Raw genomic sequence first — 18,661 nt, 5'->3', positions numbered from 1 at the left:
GTTGATGGCGTCCGTTTGCTGCTGCGTTTGCAGTCGTTCGTATTCGTGTTTGCAGCTGGCTGGGCACCCAAGGCGTGACAGCTGGAATCGACCGTTATCACTTGGCTGATAGCTGCCTTGTATAGGTACTCAGGTAGCAGTGCGTCCGTTCTCTGTTCAGAGAAGTCAAAAAGCTCCCCTTCATGTATCACAGACGGTCATTGAGAAGGTCTCGTTGACGGAGAGTCTCTTACATGGAGAGGCCTCGACGATGGCAAGCCTGAGCCACGGAAATTCTGCTGTTGTGGATTGAGAACGAGTTACACAGGATATGGCGTTGGCTGGAAGTGGAAAGAGGAAGAGAGTGGGGGAGACAAGGACGCGAGAGGAGAAAGGGGGGAGGAGAGTTTGATGTTCAAGTGCAAGTTCCCGTAAGTAGATGCAGCCAGGATCGGAAGAAGGAAAGGTTGGAAGTCCCTTGGTAAAAGGAAGTGAGGATGCCAGGATATCAAGGTAGCAGCTCTCTTGTTATGCTGCGAAGAGGATGGGGAAGTAGATAGAGGAGGATGCGGAGGTATAGAAGCAGCAGTTGACTGTAGAAACGGAAGATGCACGGGAGCAGAGTATTGTACGTGTGAAAGGATTGGGCAAGTGAAGGAGGGAAGAGAGAGATGAAATACAACGGTCGAGACAGAATCTACCCAAGATCTATCTGTAGGTGCATGTACCCAGAGATGCTGCTGTGATGACACACACCACTCCAATGTCTTCCAGCTGAGAGAGAAGCCCAGACGTGTGCCTAGATTCGGAGCACGCCGCCGGCAGGTTGCTGCTACGCTGCATTGCATGTATCTCCTGTTATGTGGTTTACGGACTTTCTTTTGCTACCTTGAGGGTGATTCTCCATGGCGACTGTCATCGAGAAAGCTTACCAGACGTACGATCGAGGTGTCGATCCCAACGGCCCGAGCAAGATACCCAACGACAGTCAGCCGAACTCGCTCTCTCTGTTCTCTTCTCCCCCAGCCTTCTCCCCCTCCGTCAAGAGCTGCACGCGGAGAACAAGAATACACAGGCCCAGGCCGTCACTGTGTTACACGGGTTATGCGCCCAGAGCCCAAAGGACTGCTCATGTGTGGCAGCTTTAGATTTGTGCTCCCACATCTTGTGGGGTTTTCCTCCTCCAATCTACTTGCTCAATGCCGTCCGGTCCCTCTGCGTCTGCCGGGGACAAGAAGCCTTTCTGCCTTTTTTTCTCCCCCGCCACGAATCACTGATCGGTGGTGAAAGAGGAGGAGGGAGAAAGACAGAGACTGTCTGTGTTGATGCTGCTGCTTGCTGTGACAATGAAACAAACCTTGCGGCAGGGTTCCGAGTGGCTTGTTCTGAAGAGGAGAAACAGCATAATATTGATGTTTGCGTGTTTTCAGCTTCTCGTCCAAGCGCAGCCCATCCTTGGACCGAGATTGCCACAGTACCTGGGTATGTATGTACTCATTCTTGCTGTCAATGATTCCGAGTGAATGAGATCGGAGATTATCGGCGGATCTACCGGACGAGAGACGGCAGGAGTTTGGCATCTCATGCATGTCTCGGTGCTGAACACCAAGCGCGTTGATCATGATCGTTAGACAACATTACAACTATGTAGCTGCCACTACCCGGTATCTTAGCTGCTGCTACTTGTGTTGCTACTGCTACGATCTGCCGAGTCAGTGCATGCCATTAGACTTGGTTCAGCCGCTATTACATCAGTTGTGACCATGGCCCCTTCAATGTGGTAATACAAAGACCAGCCTCGAATCTCGGTGCAGGCATCAGAGACACACCAAGACAACGATGCCCCAAGATAAGGCGACAAGAAGGTGGTTGGCGAACGAAATTCAACTGACCTCAACTAAACTCAGACTGAACGGAACTGAACCAAGTCAAAGTCGAGCTCTGCCTCTTCTATTACTCGTACAGTAAGTAAGTGCCTGACCTAGGCTGTAAATCTCAAGCTCTCCACAAATAATGGGCTAGCTCATAGGTCGTCAAGGTAGGGTGGCCGGCTGTCATCCGATCGGTCCAAATTCTCGATCCTCCACCTCATCCAGGACCTCGTCTCGCATCTTTTGTTCCGTCGGGCCTCGTCTCTTCAGGCGGGCATCCAATCCCTCGCATTGTCTGTTTGAGATTACAAAGCCACCAGAACTGTGGCTGACAGCAAACCAGGAGGGCGTGCGGGAAACCAAGACAAAGCCACGCCAAGGGGGGGAGTGTCGCAGCGCCCATCGCGGAGCCAGTTCCGTGATCAAACCTTGATTGTCTTGCTTCTTTCTACATACTTTCGTTCAATCCTTGCTCTTTTCCTCCCTTTGCTCGGACGGAGAGCCCCGGCCTCTACTTTCAGCTGCTGGCAAGCACCGCGTCTTTGCTGCATTAGTGGCCCTGCGCCGAAAGACGGAAATGGAAGCGTCGCTCGTGAGAGTCCGGTCTGGGCTCGGCGCTCGTGTGGCTTCTGCGGCCTCGGTTTCATCGTCGCCATTGTCCCTGCCTTCATCGCTATTGTCGGCGTCCTCGGCGTCCTCGTCCCCGGCTTCGCCCCGGTCATCGCCATCACGGGGTCAGCATGCAATCTGCCGCTCTTCGACGACCACGAAAACGCCCTCGACTGCCATGATGGCCCGCAGCTTCTCTGCACTTAACCGCCCTCCGCCCAAGTATCCCGGCCATGTGCCTCTGACCAGGATCGAGCAGGCAGGCATGGCGCTCGGATCTGGCATCATGTCGCTGCTCAACCCCTACCGTGCCGGTACGCCCTGAGTTGTCATCTCATACGATGTGCTTCCTCTTGTCTCTCTCATGCTTCTCATGCTGCTCCTCCTCCTCGCACTCCTCCCACTCCTCTCTCTACCCCTTGCAATGCTACATTAAGCCGATGCTATGCTACGCTATCACCGGTCCTGTTCTTTGCCATGCTGATTCCCTAGTCCGGGTTCCTTCTCCCCCCTACCTGGTCCTGCTCCTCTCCTGTTCTACTTGTTGTCTTGCCTTGGTGTTGGGGGCCTAGAAGTAGCAAACAAAGGGCTGGGTCCGCTTTTGCAGGATTTGTATGACGGCTTGACACCACCCCTTGTCTATCTCTCCTATCTTCCGATAGAGAAAGAGGGTAGGTGCGACGAAGGGAGAGGGGGGAAAGACTTGAGGCTGAGAAGTGGATATGGAGAAGGGATACAGAGCAAGTCATGATGCACTGAAACCGGGAAAGATGGACTTCTATGACAGACATGACATGGCATGCCACGACATGACACACACATGCACACACACACGGCGAGAGAGGCAAAGAGAGAGACAAAGACACACATGATAAGATTCTGACGCTGGCAAATCTCCGCAGATCTCATAGCCACCCTGGGCGAGACGACGGCAACCCCGTACTTCATCTACCGCCTCCGCGACGCCATGCTGGCTGATCCCACAGGCCGCCGCATCCTTCGGCAGCGCCCGCGAATCAGCTCCAAGACGATGAGCCTGCCGGCGCTTCGAGCCCTGCCGCCCAACTCGGTGGGCCGTGCCTACGCCTCCTGGCTGGACCGCGAGGGCGTGTCCCCCGACACTCGGTCGCCGGTGCGGTACATTGACGACGAGGAGTGCGCGTACGTGATGCAGCGGTACCGCGAGTGCCACGACTTCTACCACGCGCTGACCGGCCTGCCCACCGTCCGCGAGGGCGAGGTCGCGCTCAAGGCCTTTGAGTTTGCCAACACGCTGCTCCCCATGACGGGGCTGAGCATGCTGGCCGTGGCCACGCTCAAGCCGGCCGAGAGGCGGCGCTTCTTCAGCGTCTACATGCCGTGGGCGGTCAAGAATGGCGTGCGCAGCCAGGACATCATCAACGTCTTTTGGGAGGAGCAGCTGGAGAGGGATGTGGACGATTTGCGGAGGGAGCTGGGGATCGAGCAGCCGCCGGACCTGCGGGAGATTCGCAAACGGGAGAAGGAGGAGAAGAAGCGGCTCAAGGAGATGCGAGCTCAGGGAATCTGATGGCGAGTTTGGCGATAAAGCAGAATAAGATAATACCATCTCAGCTTTTTGTTCATGCTCCTTTCAATCGTGACGAAGAACCAACCAAACATTAAGAAACTGAATAGGGTAACCGTAGTTCAAGAACCTGAAGAAGAGGGCAGAAAACAAAAGAAGAAGCCCAAAATGCCACGCTCACAAGTCGTCCAAGTCATCGTCATCGTCCCAGCCCTTGCGCCTGCTCACGACAATCTTCTCCTGCTCCTGGTTGTCCGCCACGGCCGTCAGCAGGTCCTTGAGCTGGGCCTCGGTCACCTTCTGCCGCAGCTGGCCCGTCTGGGCGAGCGTGATGAGCCGGTTCTCGATGTCGGTCGCGCGCTGCTCCTTGACGAGGCGGATGCGGCCGAGACGGTCTGCGGCTTCGGGGTGGAGGATCTGGTTGAGGATCTGCTGCCTGGCTTCGTCTGCTTGTCTGTTCGGTGGTTACCTTTGTCAGTTACCGAGAGGATAGGTAAGTAGGCATAGGTAGCTATAGCAACTAACTGTCTCTGTCTCTCTCCATCTTGACCGGATGGGCCGCCGTTGCCTCGGGAGGCGCCGCCTCCTTGTGTTTTGAGCTGCTCGAGACGAGCTTTCCGGATCTGTACAGGGAGAGATACTATGTTAGACTTGACCTGATAAAGAATGAACAGACAAGGAAATCCTACCTGTTCCAACTCTGAGTCATCCATCTCTCTCGTATAATCGTCAACTGCTTTTGTTGGTGTTTTTTAAGTCGTCATAGCGGTTGCGGGGCCCTTTTTTCCGCCAAGCTTGATAATATGGTGTTTTGGAGGGGTAGCTGTTGCCCACGTGATCGGCATGGCAGCTATAGAAGGTGGGAATAGCTGCATGAAGCTATCATGATGAGTGGCGTGAGCTTCTCCGGTTTACAGACGGAACATACCAGTTCGGCGACAGAGAGACGGATTCAATTCTGAAAATATTGAATAAGGAGATTTGCAATATTGAGAGGGTTCACCTAGGATTACACCCACCAGGACTTATAACCATCATCCGATCCGAGCTATCCTAAACGCCAATCAACGTCGAATCAACTATAAGCCGCCGCTATTGATCAAAAAAGAAGCCGCACAATACCACCCATGAAAACCCAACACTATCCCTTGACGGCATAAACAGGCCTAATCTCAAACTCCGGGGCCTCCCTCTCCTCAAGCCGCTGAGCCATCTCTCTGCCAATCTCTTCCATCTGCTTGTGCAGCTCAGGGCTGCCCAAAGCAGTCCCGTCTCCTCCTCTCCAGTCGAAGCGCCGCTTCTCTTGATCCCACACCAGTGATCTCCCCGGGCTTTCCTTGACCTTCCACTGCTGGTGCTGCAGCCGCGCTCTCGCCTTCCTTCTGTCCCCCCTGAGCAGCATTGTCTCGAGCGTCACGTCCAGCTGAATGTCCAAGACGATGTACATCGCCTGCAGGCAAGGGTACCAGTGAAGGACATCGGCCAATGAAGAGATGTCGCCCCAGATGGTCGTATGAGGGACGGCAATGCGTGTGAGCTCCGTGGTGTTGTTGACAACAAGACCAGCGAAATCTCCTTCCGCCAGCCGGTTATGAGGCTCGTTGCAAAATGTGTGCCACTGGTCCATGCCCACGAAGAGGGCATCACGCATGGGATCGAACCGATGAACAAAGACGTGGCATTCCCTGGCCTCGTGGAAGCACATCCTGACGCCTTGCTTTCGAATCCAGGCAAGGGCGACGCTTCGGGCCTCGTGGTTGACAGATGCCATCGGGATGTCGACGTGGACAGAGTCTAGCTTCTCGTGTTGGAAGCTAAACGTGATGGGCTCCCCGCGTATGCCGTGACCTCCGTCGTGAATCGCTCCGGGCTCGGCCCTTGGTAGCTTCCGGGGACCCCAGTATCCCTTCTGGTAGTTGTGCAATGTGATGCAGTTGAGGTCTGGCACGCTCTCCTGCCATATCTGCAAGCGCAGCTCCGGAGGAAGGCTGGAGAAGCGAGAGAACGAGGTGGGCTCTTTTGAATGTGCCATGGTTTCTTTCTCCGTGTCTTGTCAGATTCGATATCACTTTGGAGTATGCTGCGCGGAGATTCTTACAGAATCTTCAAGTGGGTGGTCTAAATGTGAGTGAACTTGATTCGGACGGCTCGCGATGTGAAGCAGAGTGCTTCGTATATCGACGTAGAGGGAGATGGAAAGAAGACAAAAGAAAAGAGAAGTAGAAAAGAAAAAAGGAAACCAGGCAATGAAATACAGCAGAGTGAATGGCACAGACAAAATTGGCCTCAGAGTTGAGTTTGAGCAAGCTATTCAAAAATTACCAAGCAGCAGCACACGACACACAAACAAGCCTAGCCAACGCATCCATCCCTACCTTTACTTTACCTGACTTTACCTTACCTAGATGTCTTCTACGGCAATCCTCCCGCATCCGCGACCCCGCTTAGTCCCCATGATCAAGATGGCTGGCTAGCAGCGAATCTTGACGAATACAAGAACCGCGAGCTAGTGCTCCGTACAGGTTCTTGCGAGGGAGGCAAGGCGGGCGATCGAGGACCGGGATCAAGCAGTATGATGTGATGCTTGTGGAGAGAAGGCGGGGAACGGAGCAATATGTAGATGCGGTGCGACCTTCGGTGTGTCGCATTGCATTCCGACTCGTTACAAGCTCCGTGGAAATGTAACCAGGGGGGGCAGTGGCATGCAAGGCTTCGAAATCAAAGGAAGAAGGGAAAGCTCGGAAATATGTTGTGCGCTTTGTGCTCGCCGAAGCCATCACTTTGCGTGCCGAGGCTTGCGATGCGGCGGACTGACTGACTGCAGGCCAGGCGTAAGAGTGCCTGAATTGATGACGAGGGAGTTGGGCATAAATGATATGCCTAGTGAGTACGATCTCAGCCGCATCAACACGTATCTTGCATCGATTCGCCAGGCAACAAGAGGGACGACGACGACGACAGCAACCACAGAGCCAACAAGAACAACAAGAGACGCTAGAGATGAGTGCTTGTTGGAAAAATGTATACTTGTATAAAGATCCGTCTGTCATGTCATACCTGGTTCCACGCCAATGCTAATGCCCGAGATAGAAAACTGAAAACAAGCTGGTGTACAAAAAGTGGACTCATGTATCCCCATCCCCCCTTTCTCCCCGAGTAACCAAACCAATACACGCAAGTGGTACGAGTCAATGGTGAGGAATGCACAAGTCGGCTTACACAAGCCTGTTGCCCCTTGAGTTCGGTGGTAGGGTCCGATATCGAAACGAAAGGTGGCTGGGCACTGAAGTCTCCTCGACGGGTATGTACGAGTTGAGCCTCTCGATGGCCAGGGAGTGCTTTGCCTTGATCATGTCCCGTATCATGGAGTTGGTCGGTGTCTCGATGCCCAGCTGGTGGCCGCGCCGGATGAAGAAACCGTTCAAGTAGTCAATGTCTGTCGGCAGGCCGTTTTGGATCTGCCGCGCCAGATCGCTGGAGGCGCCTCGTCTGGCCATGATACGGCTGTAAATGTGCTGCTTGATCCGGCTGCCCCTTATAAAGTTTCGGATGGCCGCCGAACCCTCAATCTCCGGCATGTTGTCCACAACCGTGATGATCTCGGTCAGCAGCCGCTGCATCATGCGCTGCGCAGCCGGGTTTCGCTGCAAGCCGGCGTACGGGATCTCCATCAGCACGCAGACGGGCTCCACGACGGAGTCCAGTATAACTGATGGAAGCTTGAAATGCAGCCACTTGTCAAAGGGGGCAAGCGACGAGTTGAGGTCCTTGACGCCCTCCATGGCCTGGACAAAGTTGATGCGCGACTCCGTCCTCTCCACGTCCTGACCCTGGAGGCTGGAGTCCGCAAACGTCAGCTGCGTCTTGCCGTGCCGCAGCTCTTTGACGGCATCGTAGCGCCGGTTAAAGGCCAGTCGGTGGCTCATGTGGCCGAGTACGAAGCTTGGCCTCGATTCGGTTCCCTGGAAAACCCGTTGCCGCACCTCTTCGAGGACGCCCAATCCATCTGTCATCAGGCACACGGCCGTATCTTTGTTGACGCGGTGCCTGACAGACTGCAATGCCTCGACTGCTTCATGTCCCGGTCCAGCCACCAGCAGCTGCTCAATGTGCGAATTGTCGTCTTTCGCGATGGCCTTGGGCCTTACTGATAAGTGTTCCAGTTTCATCTTGCGCTGGTCGCCGTGGCGAGACTTGTAGATGTTGCGATACCTTGACGAATGGGAAGGCGATGCCGAAACTGATGAGCTTCTCTTCCACCCAAGCATCTCAACAGAGTCATAGACACCAGACAAGGCGTGTGCAATAAACCTCGATCTCTCGTCATCCCCTAGGATGTGGATTTTGTGTACCGAAGGCAGTTTGGCGGCCTCGGGAGGCAGTAGCACCGAGGGTACATAGAATCTCGGCGTAGTAGATGTGGACGGCGGCGGTGAGGACGGCGATGAGGAGGAGGAGGAGGAGGAGGGTTTTGCTGTGGCAGTCTCGGGGCGCAAGGCCTTCGACCACGGCCGAGGTACGGGATATCGCGTGCTTGCTTCGGTCGGGGTCGAGGGGCCCGGCGAATGGGCCGGGCTGTTGCCGTCTCCGGATGAGGTCGATGCCACGGTGCCATAGCGCCGGCCTCGGCACATGCTATCGCCAGTCCATGCTGAATGCCTCTGACATATCCGGGCGGATAGCCGCGGTCGAACTGAGCTAGCCACCGTGAAGGGTTGCCGAGGATCGTCGGCGAGGCGAACGGTGTAAGAGGAGGAGGAGATGAGCGAGGTAGGAGATGCGATAACGGCGGAGGAAGGGCGTCGCAAGCAGTCCCGTGTTCTAGATCGGACTGTTCATACGCGCTGAGGTTTCGGCTGTCTCCCGGGAGGGCGCTCTGGGGTGGGAAATCGACGGGGAGGAGAGAGAAGCGTTGAGGAGGATTGTGGCGTATACCAATGTGTGGAGAGGTCGGCAATGCGTGATGTATGTGGCTGCCGGACTAGAAGATATCGATTGTACTTCGCAGGAGTTCAGCCAGAGCAAAAAGAGAGAGAGAGCTGCAAAAGAGAGTCAATATTGCGCTTTGTCCGTGTCGATGATCCGTCCGTTGGTCAGTTCAGTATCATCAGCCAGGGTTCTTTTTTCTCTCGCCCGTGTCCCACTGACTGCGGGATCGCGCCCCGACAGATGAATTTACGCCCCGATAAAGAGCCACAATCCCCGATAGCCGACTCAGCAAGTGCCAAACGCGGAAATCAGAGCTTTTAGCATTTTCATCTATTATCAAGTGAACAAGCAGAGGGAGAAGCTGCATCAAGCACCTGCTTCTCTACGAATTATTCGTCGAAGCTCCCTGAATCAATTCATATCTCATTCTAATTCGCTATCATGACGGATATTCCCACAATCATGCCAGACGTCGAGAGGCTGGGCTCTCAGCTGGACAACCTCGAAGATGCGCTTGAGCCTTTGCTGGGGAATCTCAGCGAGATGTCCTCCCAGCTGCCCTTGTTGGACCGGGCCAAGCTGTTTTCTATGGCGGCGTATGCCATTGAATCTCTCCTATTCTGTGAGTTGACTTGTACCATATGATTCGCGATGAGTGTATGTGAGCTAACTTTTACATGTTGCAGCGTCTTTGAAGATCCAGGGGGCTGATGCGCAGAACCACGCGGTCTTTGCCGAGCTCAAGAGGATTCAGCAGTACTTTGCAAAGATCAAAGCGGCAGAGGAACCCGCAGGCCAGCGCAAGCTCGTCGTCAACCAGGAGGCTGCCGCGCGTGTACTAAAGGCGGATTTGGTAAGTCGCTTGATATCACATCTCTCCCATACAACGTCTCAATGACATGTTTCTTTGTCTCGTCTAACACTTCTCAGAGCGACAACAAGCCTCTGAGCGCCAAGTTGGCCGAAAAGATTGCCGAGGAACGCGCAAGAGCTCTGCTCAAGGCCGCCGAAAGCAAGAAGCGTGCCGCAGACGACGCGACTGAGCCTGCCGCCTCTTCGCCATCAAGTCAGAAGAAGCCCAAGACGAAGGGCAAGGCCAAGAACACGAAAAGCAAGAAATGAGAACCAGTCATGGTTCTTCTTTGTGAGATTTTTAGCGCGTGCTTTGCTGGCTATAGAGAGTGGCGAACATTTCAGCATTTCTTCATCGGGGCGTTTTACGGCAACGGAATTTTTTATTCGGGGTTTTGGGTCTACAGTACGGAGCACGCCTCTGTTTCTTATTCAAGGGTACAAAGTGGTCAGGAACTGGATATGGGTCTGCACTGATAATACTGAGATGCATTCCTGTATGATGAACAATACCAATCATCGACAGGAGCAATTGTTGAGTGTTGAATGAAGCCATCCTCTTAAGAGTCATATGTTGGAAGCTTCTCGCAGTAAACTCTGCCAGGCACCCATCTGTCTAACGAGGCACTAACCCTGTAAGCCAATTGGCCAGCTCTGCACAAGCACAAACTCGGCCCCTCCCATTGGCCGCAAATAAATCCTTTGCTCTCTGCCATTTGCCATCGTCACCTTCAACACTTCAGCCTCGCCTTTTTCTTCTTTCTACACCTACTCCTTGTCATACCAAACAGAGTCCTAACAACCCCAAATCTTTCCTCGAAATGCCTCGTCAACGATCCGTCGGCCGCGCCCCTTCGCGCCCTACTGCTTCCGCCCCCGCGCCTCAGCAGCACCGCCCTGCCACCACCATGGCCGCTCCTCCTCAGCACCACGCTCCCACGGCCATGGCGCCTCCCCCTCAGGTGTCGCAGGGCCCTGGGCTGTTTGGCCAGATGGCCAGCACTGCTGCGTAAGTCTTGTCTTCTCGATATTGACCTTCTTTTCTGGCTTTTCAGCTGCCGGCGCAAAGCTGTGATATCATCGGCGGAAAAGCTCGGCGTGCCGCATCTCCGGACGGCGAATTGCCTCGGCTACCGTCAATGACGTAACGAAACGCCGCAGCAAAATCAAAATCAGACAGCCTTTGCTCGCAAGAACCAGACGCAGCTAACCATAATCTTGTCACAGTGGTGTCGCCATTGGATCCTCCGTCGGCCACGCAATCGGCGGCCTCTTCAGCGGCGGCTCCTCCGAACCCGCCGCTCCCGTCCAGGCCCAGGCCGCTCCCCAGCAGAACCAGCAGTACAACAACTGCGCCGGCGCCGCCCAGAACTTCACAAAGTGCCTCGACGAGAACGGCGGCAACATGCAGATCTGCAACTGGTACCTCGAGCAGCTCAAGGCCTGCCAGGCTGCCGCTAGCCAGTACTAGAGAGGGCCGGGGACCCAGGAGATGAAGAAGACGAAAGAACGATACGATATGAGGGAGACCATCTATCGAACCGATATCATGTACTATTATAACATACTTGTACATGTCCGTTTGAGACAAGTACGCATGCATATACAGATACAGAGAACACATACGAGGGGTGGTCCATGTTCGCAAAGACAGACACTCTCCATGATGGGTTAGACGGAGATTCGGAGTGCGAGACGCCAGCAAAAGCAGGTTTGTTCTTCACGGAGGTGGAGGAGAAGCATGTCTGTTGTTCTTTGGCCTCTCTGATGAGGCAGAGAAAGGCGTCTCAAGAGACCCGCCGGGTTTATTAAGAAAATCCCTATAGAAAGGCACACTCTGCTCTTAAAACCTATAGTTGTACAAATGAACAATCGAAATAATTATGCAGATGCAAAGATGAAGACAGTGATTAGACGCAGAGAAAAGAGGGAGAAAGTGAACATGTCGCCTCGGTCAAACGAAAGTCTTCACCGGCTGTGACACGTTGGTAGTAAACTAATATACACAGCGCTTGCGCTTCATGTTTCGTCGTCGTCATCGTCGTTGTCTGGCCGCGGCTCAAAATTGAGCTATACACACAGAGTCAGTCCAGGGCTCGTCTCGATGCGGTACAAGACATAGGAAGTAACATACCGAGTTCCCGTTGTACAGCTGGTGATCGCGCTGCAAGTTCTGTAACCCTCGCACCCGGCGATTCCTCTCCTCGGACGCAGTCCTGGCCGTCGCAGCTGGCGTGCTGTCCCGTCTCCCTATTTCCGTGTCGCCCCTGGCCGCGCGCTGCCCTCCTCCCAAGCCAACCAACCCCAGAAGCCAGTTGAAGAAGCCCAGAATCAGTGCGAGAAGCTTCGACCAAGGTGATACCTGTCGTTCATTGGCGCGATAAGCCGACGAATACTTTTGGACAGGAATCAGAACCAGCGTTGAGGACGGAATCAAGCCCAGCTCGCCAATCGACTTGCTTTCCTCCGTCGCGTCAATGTTCTTGTTGGGCAGCGGTGTCAGGACCTGCTTGAAGGTGTACGGGCTTTTGCTCGTGCCTCGGTTCTCATCAACCCACTGCCTGACTACCGTCAGAGGATCACCTGTCTTGAACCGTGATCGTATGGTTGAGCCGTCAAAAAGCCGGACTTGGATGGATGCCATCTCAGACACCTTCCTAGAGTTTGTGGACGGCAACTTGCTCAGCATTGTGCTGGCTGAGGCAGTAGCGTCGCTCGCCCTTCGGCTCTCATTCCTCTGCTGCTCCTTTTGCGACGCCCGCAGGCGTCTCTCCTCTCGGTCATCTTCTATCCGCTTCAAGATCCTTCGGCGTTCCTCGAGTTCCGACTGTCGCCTCTTCTTTAGCTGTTCCGCTTGCTGGTAAACTCTGGCTCCGTCCGTGTCAGCGGCTGCTTGTGCCTCTGCTTTGGCCTTTTCTCGAGCCTTGGCCCGTTCCTCCTTGGCCTTTCTCTCGGCCTCCTCTTTCTGTGCCTTGAGCTTGGCCGCCCTGTCGGCCAGGAGGTGGTCAACCTGATTGACTTGATTGACCACTACTTCCTGTGGAGCGGTGCCCACGGCCTCGACCTGAGCCTGAAGTTGGGCCTCTGGCGGTGATTGTAATTGTGATTGCGATCGTATCCGTGTCTGAGATGCGGGTGAAGGCGAGGTTGAGGGAGCGGGGGCGGTGACGGAGGCGGGAGCGGGAGCGGGAACAGGGGCAGTCAAGCGTGTCGGTGAAGCTGACGGTGAGGCCGACGATGATGAGGCTTGGGCTGGGGCTGAGGTCGCAGGAGGAGCGGCGTTGAAAGCAACGAGGATTCGGCGGAGGAAGTCTTCCTTGGAAGTGCCGGCGGCAATGTATTCTTTGAGCTCGCCGTGCTTCATGATGACGACGGTGGGCGTCTTGGGCAGCGGGAAGATTTGCGACAGGTATCCCGCCTCTTCCGACTCTGCGATGAGCCGCAGGGCAACCGCTTGCGTCTCGATGAGTTTTGACAGCTGCGGTTTGCGACAGACGAAATTGTTAGCCAGTCAGTCATGGCCCTCAACTCGGTAAGTCATGTACTGCTGCACATGTCGTAGACCGTGATGTTCCTGCATGCGGGAAGAGGGAGGCCGCGACTTACAGAGCTGTCTTGTAGAAATTCATTCTCCCATGTCTGGCTCTCCTCATTCTCATCTATATCGACGTCAGACAAAGCTCCAGGTGTTTCCAGCGACACAGGATGCCCAAACGGCGGCAAGGCTCGGGTGTCAATCACGCACTTGTCACGAAGCAGAGGACAAGCTTCTGCTGGCCCACCGCTGTAGAGATGCCCTCCTGCAGGCTCCCCTGATAGAACATGGTTCTTGTTGTTGCTGTCTTTTCTCGATCGGCCCAGTGGAATTCGTAACAGATGTCGTTCTCGATCAGTATCGCGCTTCGATGACTCTCCAGGCCTCGGCGTCTGGCTTGTAGAGATGATGACCAATTCAACGGGACGCCGCGCGAAGGAGGAGGGGGATCGCAGTTGGCCGGTGGATTACCGAAGATCGCCAGCAATGCTGCTGCAGGGATTCGATTCGCAGGCACTTTCTTTCGTCTCACGCGCGTCGCTTTTATCGGTGTGCACTGCAATAGTAACAATGGCAGCAGAAAAGGAAATGGAAAAAGAACAAAGAATGAAGCAAGAGTTTGTTGGGGCCTCACGATAGAATCATCGAGTTCACTGGACAACGTTCAACACTACCAGTTAGCTGGCATCTTAGAACCGATGACGAAAGACCGGCCTTTGACGGGCACCGGCTAGACCAGAACGGGATGCGCAGCAAGGACATGCAAAAAGGTTCCGCCGGCATCATTCCTGTTTGGGCGCACGTACGGGGACGCGGCTGGTTATGGAAGGCGGTGAGGATTATTGGCCGAGTAATTGTTGGGGGACCTGCACTAGTTTCCGAGGCTGGACATGAACCGCCAGTTGCACGTGGGATGCCTGAGAAAGATTCCTTACAATACGGGCAAGAAGTGAATATTGCGTACTGATTGATTCGAATGTATCAATTCGGAGAAACGTTGAATTTCAGAAGAACTCTGTCAGTCAGTGGAGCGAGGTCAAAGTGATAGTCTAGAGACAAGTCGCAGGAAATACTACAGGAGGGTACGAAGTATAGGCGATGCTTGAGATCTGCCAGATAAACAAACAGAAAAATAGATAGAAATTGAAAGGAGATTGGAATTTTCAATAATTGATCAAGGCCACTTATAGTATGGCACAAGACGATATATGATATTTCTCATGTACGAGCATTACAGACACAGAGAGAGAACACTCTCACGTTCAAGACAAAAGGCAAATATACCCCACTAGATGCCCCTTCTAGGCAGGCGGTCAATATCGGAGAACCGTCAATACTATCGCCATACCATGATCAAACATCTCCAGATCCATAACCAAACATTCAAGCAGCCGCCCTTTATCCCTTCATGCGGCATTCCCTTCCAAACATGAACTGCACACACAATCTGCTGCGGAGTCTACGGGCACCCGGCGGCCGCATCGCCACTACATCCGCCCGCCAATGCGCCAGAAGAGCAGCTGTTTCAACAGCGTCAACAGCAGCCCGCCTACCCACGCCTCGAACCGTCCAATGCAGACGCATCTCATCGACTGCCTCCCGATCAAATAAGCCGCAGTCCGCCGATGATCCGAATTTCGTGTCCATTGTCGACCTGCAACCGCAGACGGTTCGCGCGGGCAAGCGTCATGGCCCGGGCATTCTCCTCCTCGGTTCGTAGCCCTTCCAAGTACACCATATAAGTGAAGACGTACAGGTGTATACATAATACATACCCTGAAAACGAATCTTCAAACCTCACGTCCTCCTTTGAAAAGAGATATACCAAACTTATCCAACAAAGACTGACTTTTCCTCTTCAATCCGAACCAGCCCTTATCCCAGTCACAGCCTTCGTCCTCGGCACATGGCAAGTCCAGCGCCTAGACTGGAAGACGAGGCTCATCGCAAAGTTCGAAGACCGCCTCATCCGCGACCCCCTGCCCCTGCCGCCTCACATCGACCCCTCCGTCGTCGGCGAGTTCGACTACCGCCGCGTCCTCGCCACGGGCCGCTTCCGGCACGACCAGGAGATGCTCGTCGGCCCGCGGATGCGCGACGGCCAGGACGGCTTCATGGTCATCACGCCGCTTGAGCGCAAGGACGGCTCCACCATCCTCGTCAACCGCGGCTGGATCAGCAAGAAGCACCGCAGCCAGAGCACGAGGCCCGACAGCCTGGTGCAGGGCGAAGTTACCGTCGAGGGCTTGCTGCGCGAGCCGTGGAAGAAGAACATGTTCACGCCGGAGAACCGGCCGGACAAGGGCGAATTTTACTTTCCCGACGTCCACCAGATGGCGGAGCTGACGGGCAGCCAGCCGGTGTGGATAGAAGCTACCATGGGTGAGTATCTCTCTTTTTTTCCCCTTCGCTGTCTTGGCTAGAGACGGATTCGTTCAATCATTTGTTCCTTCATTCATTCATTATCCCTATCGACGTCATGTGAAAGCGTTCCAAAAGCAGTCTATGTATCCGTGGTTCAACTGTTACAAGTATTCCCTTCTCATCCCAGGCATACCAATGTTACCCTCCTACCCTTTGTGATACCCGCCTTCATACCCCTATCAGTATCCCATATCCATTTCCATACTCATATCCCTTGACCGTCCATTGCTAAATCAAAGGCAAAACACAATGCTTGCAGAACCCGAATTTATGCGCATGATGGACTATGAGGCTCGCGGGATCCCCTTCGGACGACCGGCCGAGGTCAACCTGAGGAACAACCACGCTCAGTACATCTTTACATGGTACGTAATGCAACCAAATTCCCCCCCATCTGTCTACTTGAAAAGGATTGAAAGACAAAAAAGCGGGAAACGACAGTGAAGGATAAAACCAAGAGTCTTGCCTAACTCGTCCGATCCACAGGTACGGGCTGAGCATCGCCACATCAATTATGCTGTACATGGTGCTCAAGAAGCCGCCGTCCAACATTGCCCGCCGCGTCCGGGCCAGCGGACCCATGTGAAGAGAATGTGCAGTATAAAACAAGTAGACGGAGACATGTAATGGAAGAGGATAGATGGACATGAAAAGTCATGAAAAATGAGGGGGGCGCAAAATGAAAAAGAAGCAGAAGATCATGGCCGGATTCGCTATACATCTAGAGGAAGAGAGAGATGGGAAACACGAGAAAAGAAATGCGGAGAAGAGAAGGAAAGAAATCACTCCTCATTCCTCATCTTCCTCTTCTTCCTCTTCCTCGTCCTCTGGATACACCATCTCCTCTTCCCCGTCATCCTCTTCCTCGTCGTCATGCTCATGCTCTTGGTCTCGCTTCCGCTTGGAGCCGCCGCCTTGACGGGGCACATACGCGGTATGGGTGGTAGAATACGTGGTGTGGGTATGTGTCTGCGTGGAATACACGGCATGGCCAGCATGTCCATTAGGTCTGGCTGCGGGAACAGCACATCTCAGCATCTGCTGGAGCTCGCGCGGGAGATGGCGGTTGGCCAGATGGAACAGGGATACTTCCTGGTTGAGGAGGCGTTGTCTATGACAAGAGTGTACGATATATGATTAGCATAAAGGAATGGTATAGAGGAGGACAAGAGAGAAACAACCGCTCACCTGTTCATGAGAGTAATCACATCGCGCTCCTCAATGGTCCTTCGGTTGGCGTGGTTCGCATAGGCTCCCAAATCGTCGCCCAGCTGCTCAAAGTACCAGTCCGAAGCCTGCGTCAGGGCGTCGAGGGTGTCGGCGCTGATCCTCTGGTTGACGAAGCCTGTGGTCTGCATGGCGGTATGGGCAACCTGCCTGACAAAGACGGCCGGCAGCTGCGGGTACTCGATGTTGTGCCTGGAGATCCTGACCTTCTTCTTCTTCCTCGGCCGGCCGTGTGGGTATCCCTCGATGTCGTCGTTGACCTTCTCCGGCTCGCGGCCAAGCGTCTCAAAGTCAATCTGGGTGATGGCTTCCATCTCGGCGTCTCCGAGGCTCGACACGGACCCAAAGTCGCCAATGTCGGGGAACTGGTCGTCGTCTGCCAAAGCCATCGTCTTGTCGGCGTCTGCCTGGCTCTTTGCACGCATGAGTGCAATGTCATCGGCCACGGGATTGGGGGCATTGAGGACACTGTGGATGTCGTCGATGACGGGAGACCTCATGTAAAAGGTGGTCTGATCGTTGTCGCTCAGGCCTGAGGGCATTTCAAGGCTAAAGTCGCTATCACGACGGTAACCAGGGGGGCGCCTTCTTGTGCGTTAGCTACTGTTGCAACCATAGTTCCAGTGTATTGTACGAGGGCAGAGAAAAGGGGGGGTGGGGGGAAACTGAGGGGTGGTTGCAGGCGATCAGAGTAGTAGGCACGTACCGCAAGTCTGCAATCTCTGGATCCATGGGAGCACGAGGAGCGAGCTCGATGGGCCTGGGAAATGGATCTGACCCTGTATACTCTCCGTAAATGTCATCCCATATGATGTCGTCGCTGACTCCAGGATAAAAGCCAAAGCTCCGTCTAGGGGGCCCCTCGCTGGTAGCCCGACGAGGCAGCTCAACAGACTGGACAGTCAGGTTGCCCTCTTCAAGGATCGACGACTGCGGGGGCTGCAAGTCGTCCGAGGAGCCCTCGTCCAGGGGCAAAGACAAGCGAGGCCTGTCAATGGGCAGCTCGTCGTCGTCGTCGTCGTCGTCGTCACGCCGAGACCTGCCGCTGCCACTGGCCTCTCCGTTGCGGTTGTCATTGCCATTGCTATCAGGAGAGACCTTATCCGGGGATGACGATGAGGCAATGACATTGCTGGTCGGGGCTAGGGCACGGCCAAGGTTGCGTAGGATATTCATGGGCGTTTCCCTCTGGTCCCGGAAGCTCTGACGACGGCTGCGTCCAGGCGTGAACATGGCCAGGCGGCGCTGATCCAGGGCTCTGCGGGCGGCTATGGCATGGGGTGTCGGGGCATTTCCATACGCCGGCGTGTTGACAACCGAGTGAGGATAATGAGGATTCTGGAAGTAACGATTTGTGGGCGTGTGGATGGAGAGGCGAGTGGTGGAGGGCTCAACACTCCTGGTGCGGCGCCGGGGCGTGTGCACGGGGTCTTCGTCGGTGAATCTGCCCATGTCCAGAATCTCGAGGTCCATGGTCGCGATGCTCGAGGGGGGAGAGGGGGAGGTGGAAGGGGCGGGATAGCACGAGGGCTCTGAGTCGGTAGGGGAGAGACTGCGTTCACGTTCACCGGGCGGTCTGGCTCTATCTTGCAGATTGAGGAATTGGCGGCGATAGAACTGGTGGGGAGGGCCGTCAGGGTGAAAGTCGAAGTAGAAGTCTTGGGGGAGAAAGTCGAGACTCAGAGACAT

At 54.6% G+C, this 18,661-nt stretch overlaps 7 protein-coding genes across 7 annotated transcripts; 4 read left to right on the top strand and 3 right to left on the bottom strand.

The window, feature by feature from the left end:
• Window positions 1-2,640: 2,640 nt before the first annotated feature.
• BBK36DRAFT_1109319 (coenzyme Q biosynthesis Coq4) lies at window positions 2,641-4,008 on the top strand (the record flags this gene model as incomplete). Its single annotated transcript, XM_024889458.1, has 2 exons — window positions 2,641-2,773; window positions 3,362-4,008. The coding sequence occupies 2 exons, from the start codon at window positions 2,641-2,643 to the stop codon at window positions 4,006-4,008; spliced, it is 780 nt and encodes a 259-aa protein (XP_024753778.1).
• A 174-nt stretch (window positions 4,009-4,182) lies between these two features.
• BBK36DRAFT_1107649 (hypothetical protein) lies at window positions 4,183-8,174 on the bottom strand (the record flags this gene model as incomplete). The annotated part of the gene is made up of 3 exons (XM_024889276.1): window positions 4,183-4,459; window positions 4,531-4,628; window positions 7,305-8,174. 3 exons carry the CDS (start codon window positions 8,172-8,174, stop codon window positions 4,183-4,185), a joined length of 1,245 nt encoding a protein of 414 aa, XP_024753777.1.
• A 1,195-nt stretch (window positions 8,175-9,369) lies between these two features.
• BBK36DRAFT_1174325 (hypothetical protein) lies at window positions 9,370-10,056 on the top strand (the record flags this gene model as incomplete). Its single annotated transcript, XM_024895920.1, has 3 exons — window positions 9,370-9,556; window positions 9,621-9,787; window positions 9,865-10,056. Exons 1-3 carry the CDS (start codon window positions 9,376-9,378, stop codon window positions 10,054-10,056), a joined length of 540 nt encoding a protein of 179 aa, XP_024753776.1. The 5' UTR covers window positions 9,370-9,375.
• A 551-nt stretch (window positions 10,057-10,607) lies between these two features.
• On the top strand, window positions 10,608-11,257 carry BBK36DRAFT_1107873 (hypothetical protein; the record flags this gene model as incomplete). Its single annotated transcript, XM_024889308.1, has 2 exons — window positions 10,608-10,795; window positions 11,014-11,257. 2 exons carry the CDS (start codon window positions 10,608-10,610, stop codon window positions 11,255-11,257), a joined length of 432 nt encoding a protein of 143 aa, XP_024753775.1.
• A 548-nt stretch (window positions 11,258-11,805) lies between these two features.
• On the bottom strand, window positions 11,806-13,610 carry BBK36DRAFT_1174320 (hypothetical protein; the record flags this gene model as incomplete). The annotated part of the gene is made up of 6 exons (XM_024895919.1): window positions 11,806-11,856; window positions 11,921-12,032; window positions 12,090-12,910; window positions 12,980-13,246; window positions 13,393-13,445; window positions 13,532-13,610. The coding sequence occupies 6 exons, from the start codon at window positions 13,608-13,610 to the stop codon at window positions 11,806-11,808; spliced, it is 1,383 nt and encodes a 460-aa protein (XP_024753774.1).
• Window positions 13,611-14,698: 1,088 nt separating this feature from the next.
• BBK36DRAFT_1133954 (SURF1-domain-containing protein) lies at window positions 14,699-16,333 on the top strand (the record flags this gene model as incomplete). The annotated part of the gene is made up of 4 exons (XM_024892143.1): window positions 14,699-15,033; window positions 15,194-15,703; window positions 16,005-16,110; window positions 16,232-16,333. Exons 1-4 carry the CDS (start codon window positions 14,751-14,753, stop codon window positions 16,329-16,331), a joined length of 999 nt encoding a protein of 332 aa, XP_024753773.1. The 5' UTR covers window positions 14,699-14,750.
• Window positions 16,334-16,534: 201 nt separating this feature from the next.
• BBK36DRAFT_1164981 (hypothetical protein) lies at window positions 16,535-18,661 on the bottom strand (the record flags this gene model as incomplete). Its single annotated transcript, XM_024894718.1, has 3 exons — window positions 16,535-16,856; window positions 16,934-17,557; window positions 17,679-18,661. The coding sequence occupies 3 exons, from the start codon at window positions 18,659-18,661 to the stop codon at window positions 16,535-16,537; spliced, it is 1,929 nt and encodes a 642-aa protein (XP_024753772.1).

Source organism: Trichoderma citrinoviride (genome assembly GCF_003025115.1).
Source record: "Trichoderma citrinoviride strain TUCIM 6016 unplaced genomic scaffold BBK36scaffold_1, whole genome shotgun sequence".
Taxonomy (NCBI): domain Eukaryota; kingdom Fungi; phylum Ascomycota; class Sordariomycetes; order Hypocreales; family Hypocreaceae; genus Trichoderma; species Trichoderma citrinoviride.
This window is presented reverse-complemented; position numbering and strand designations above follow the sequence as displayed.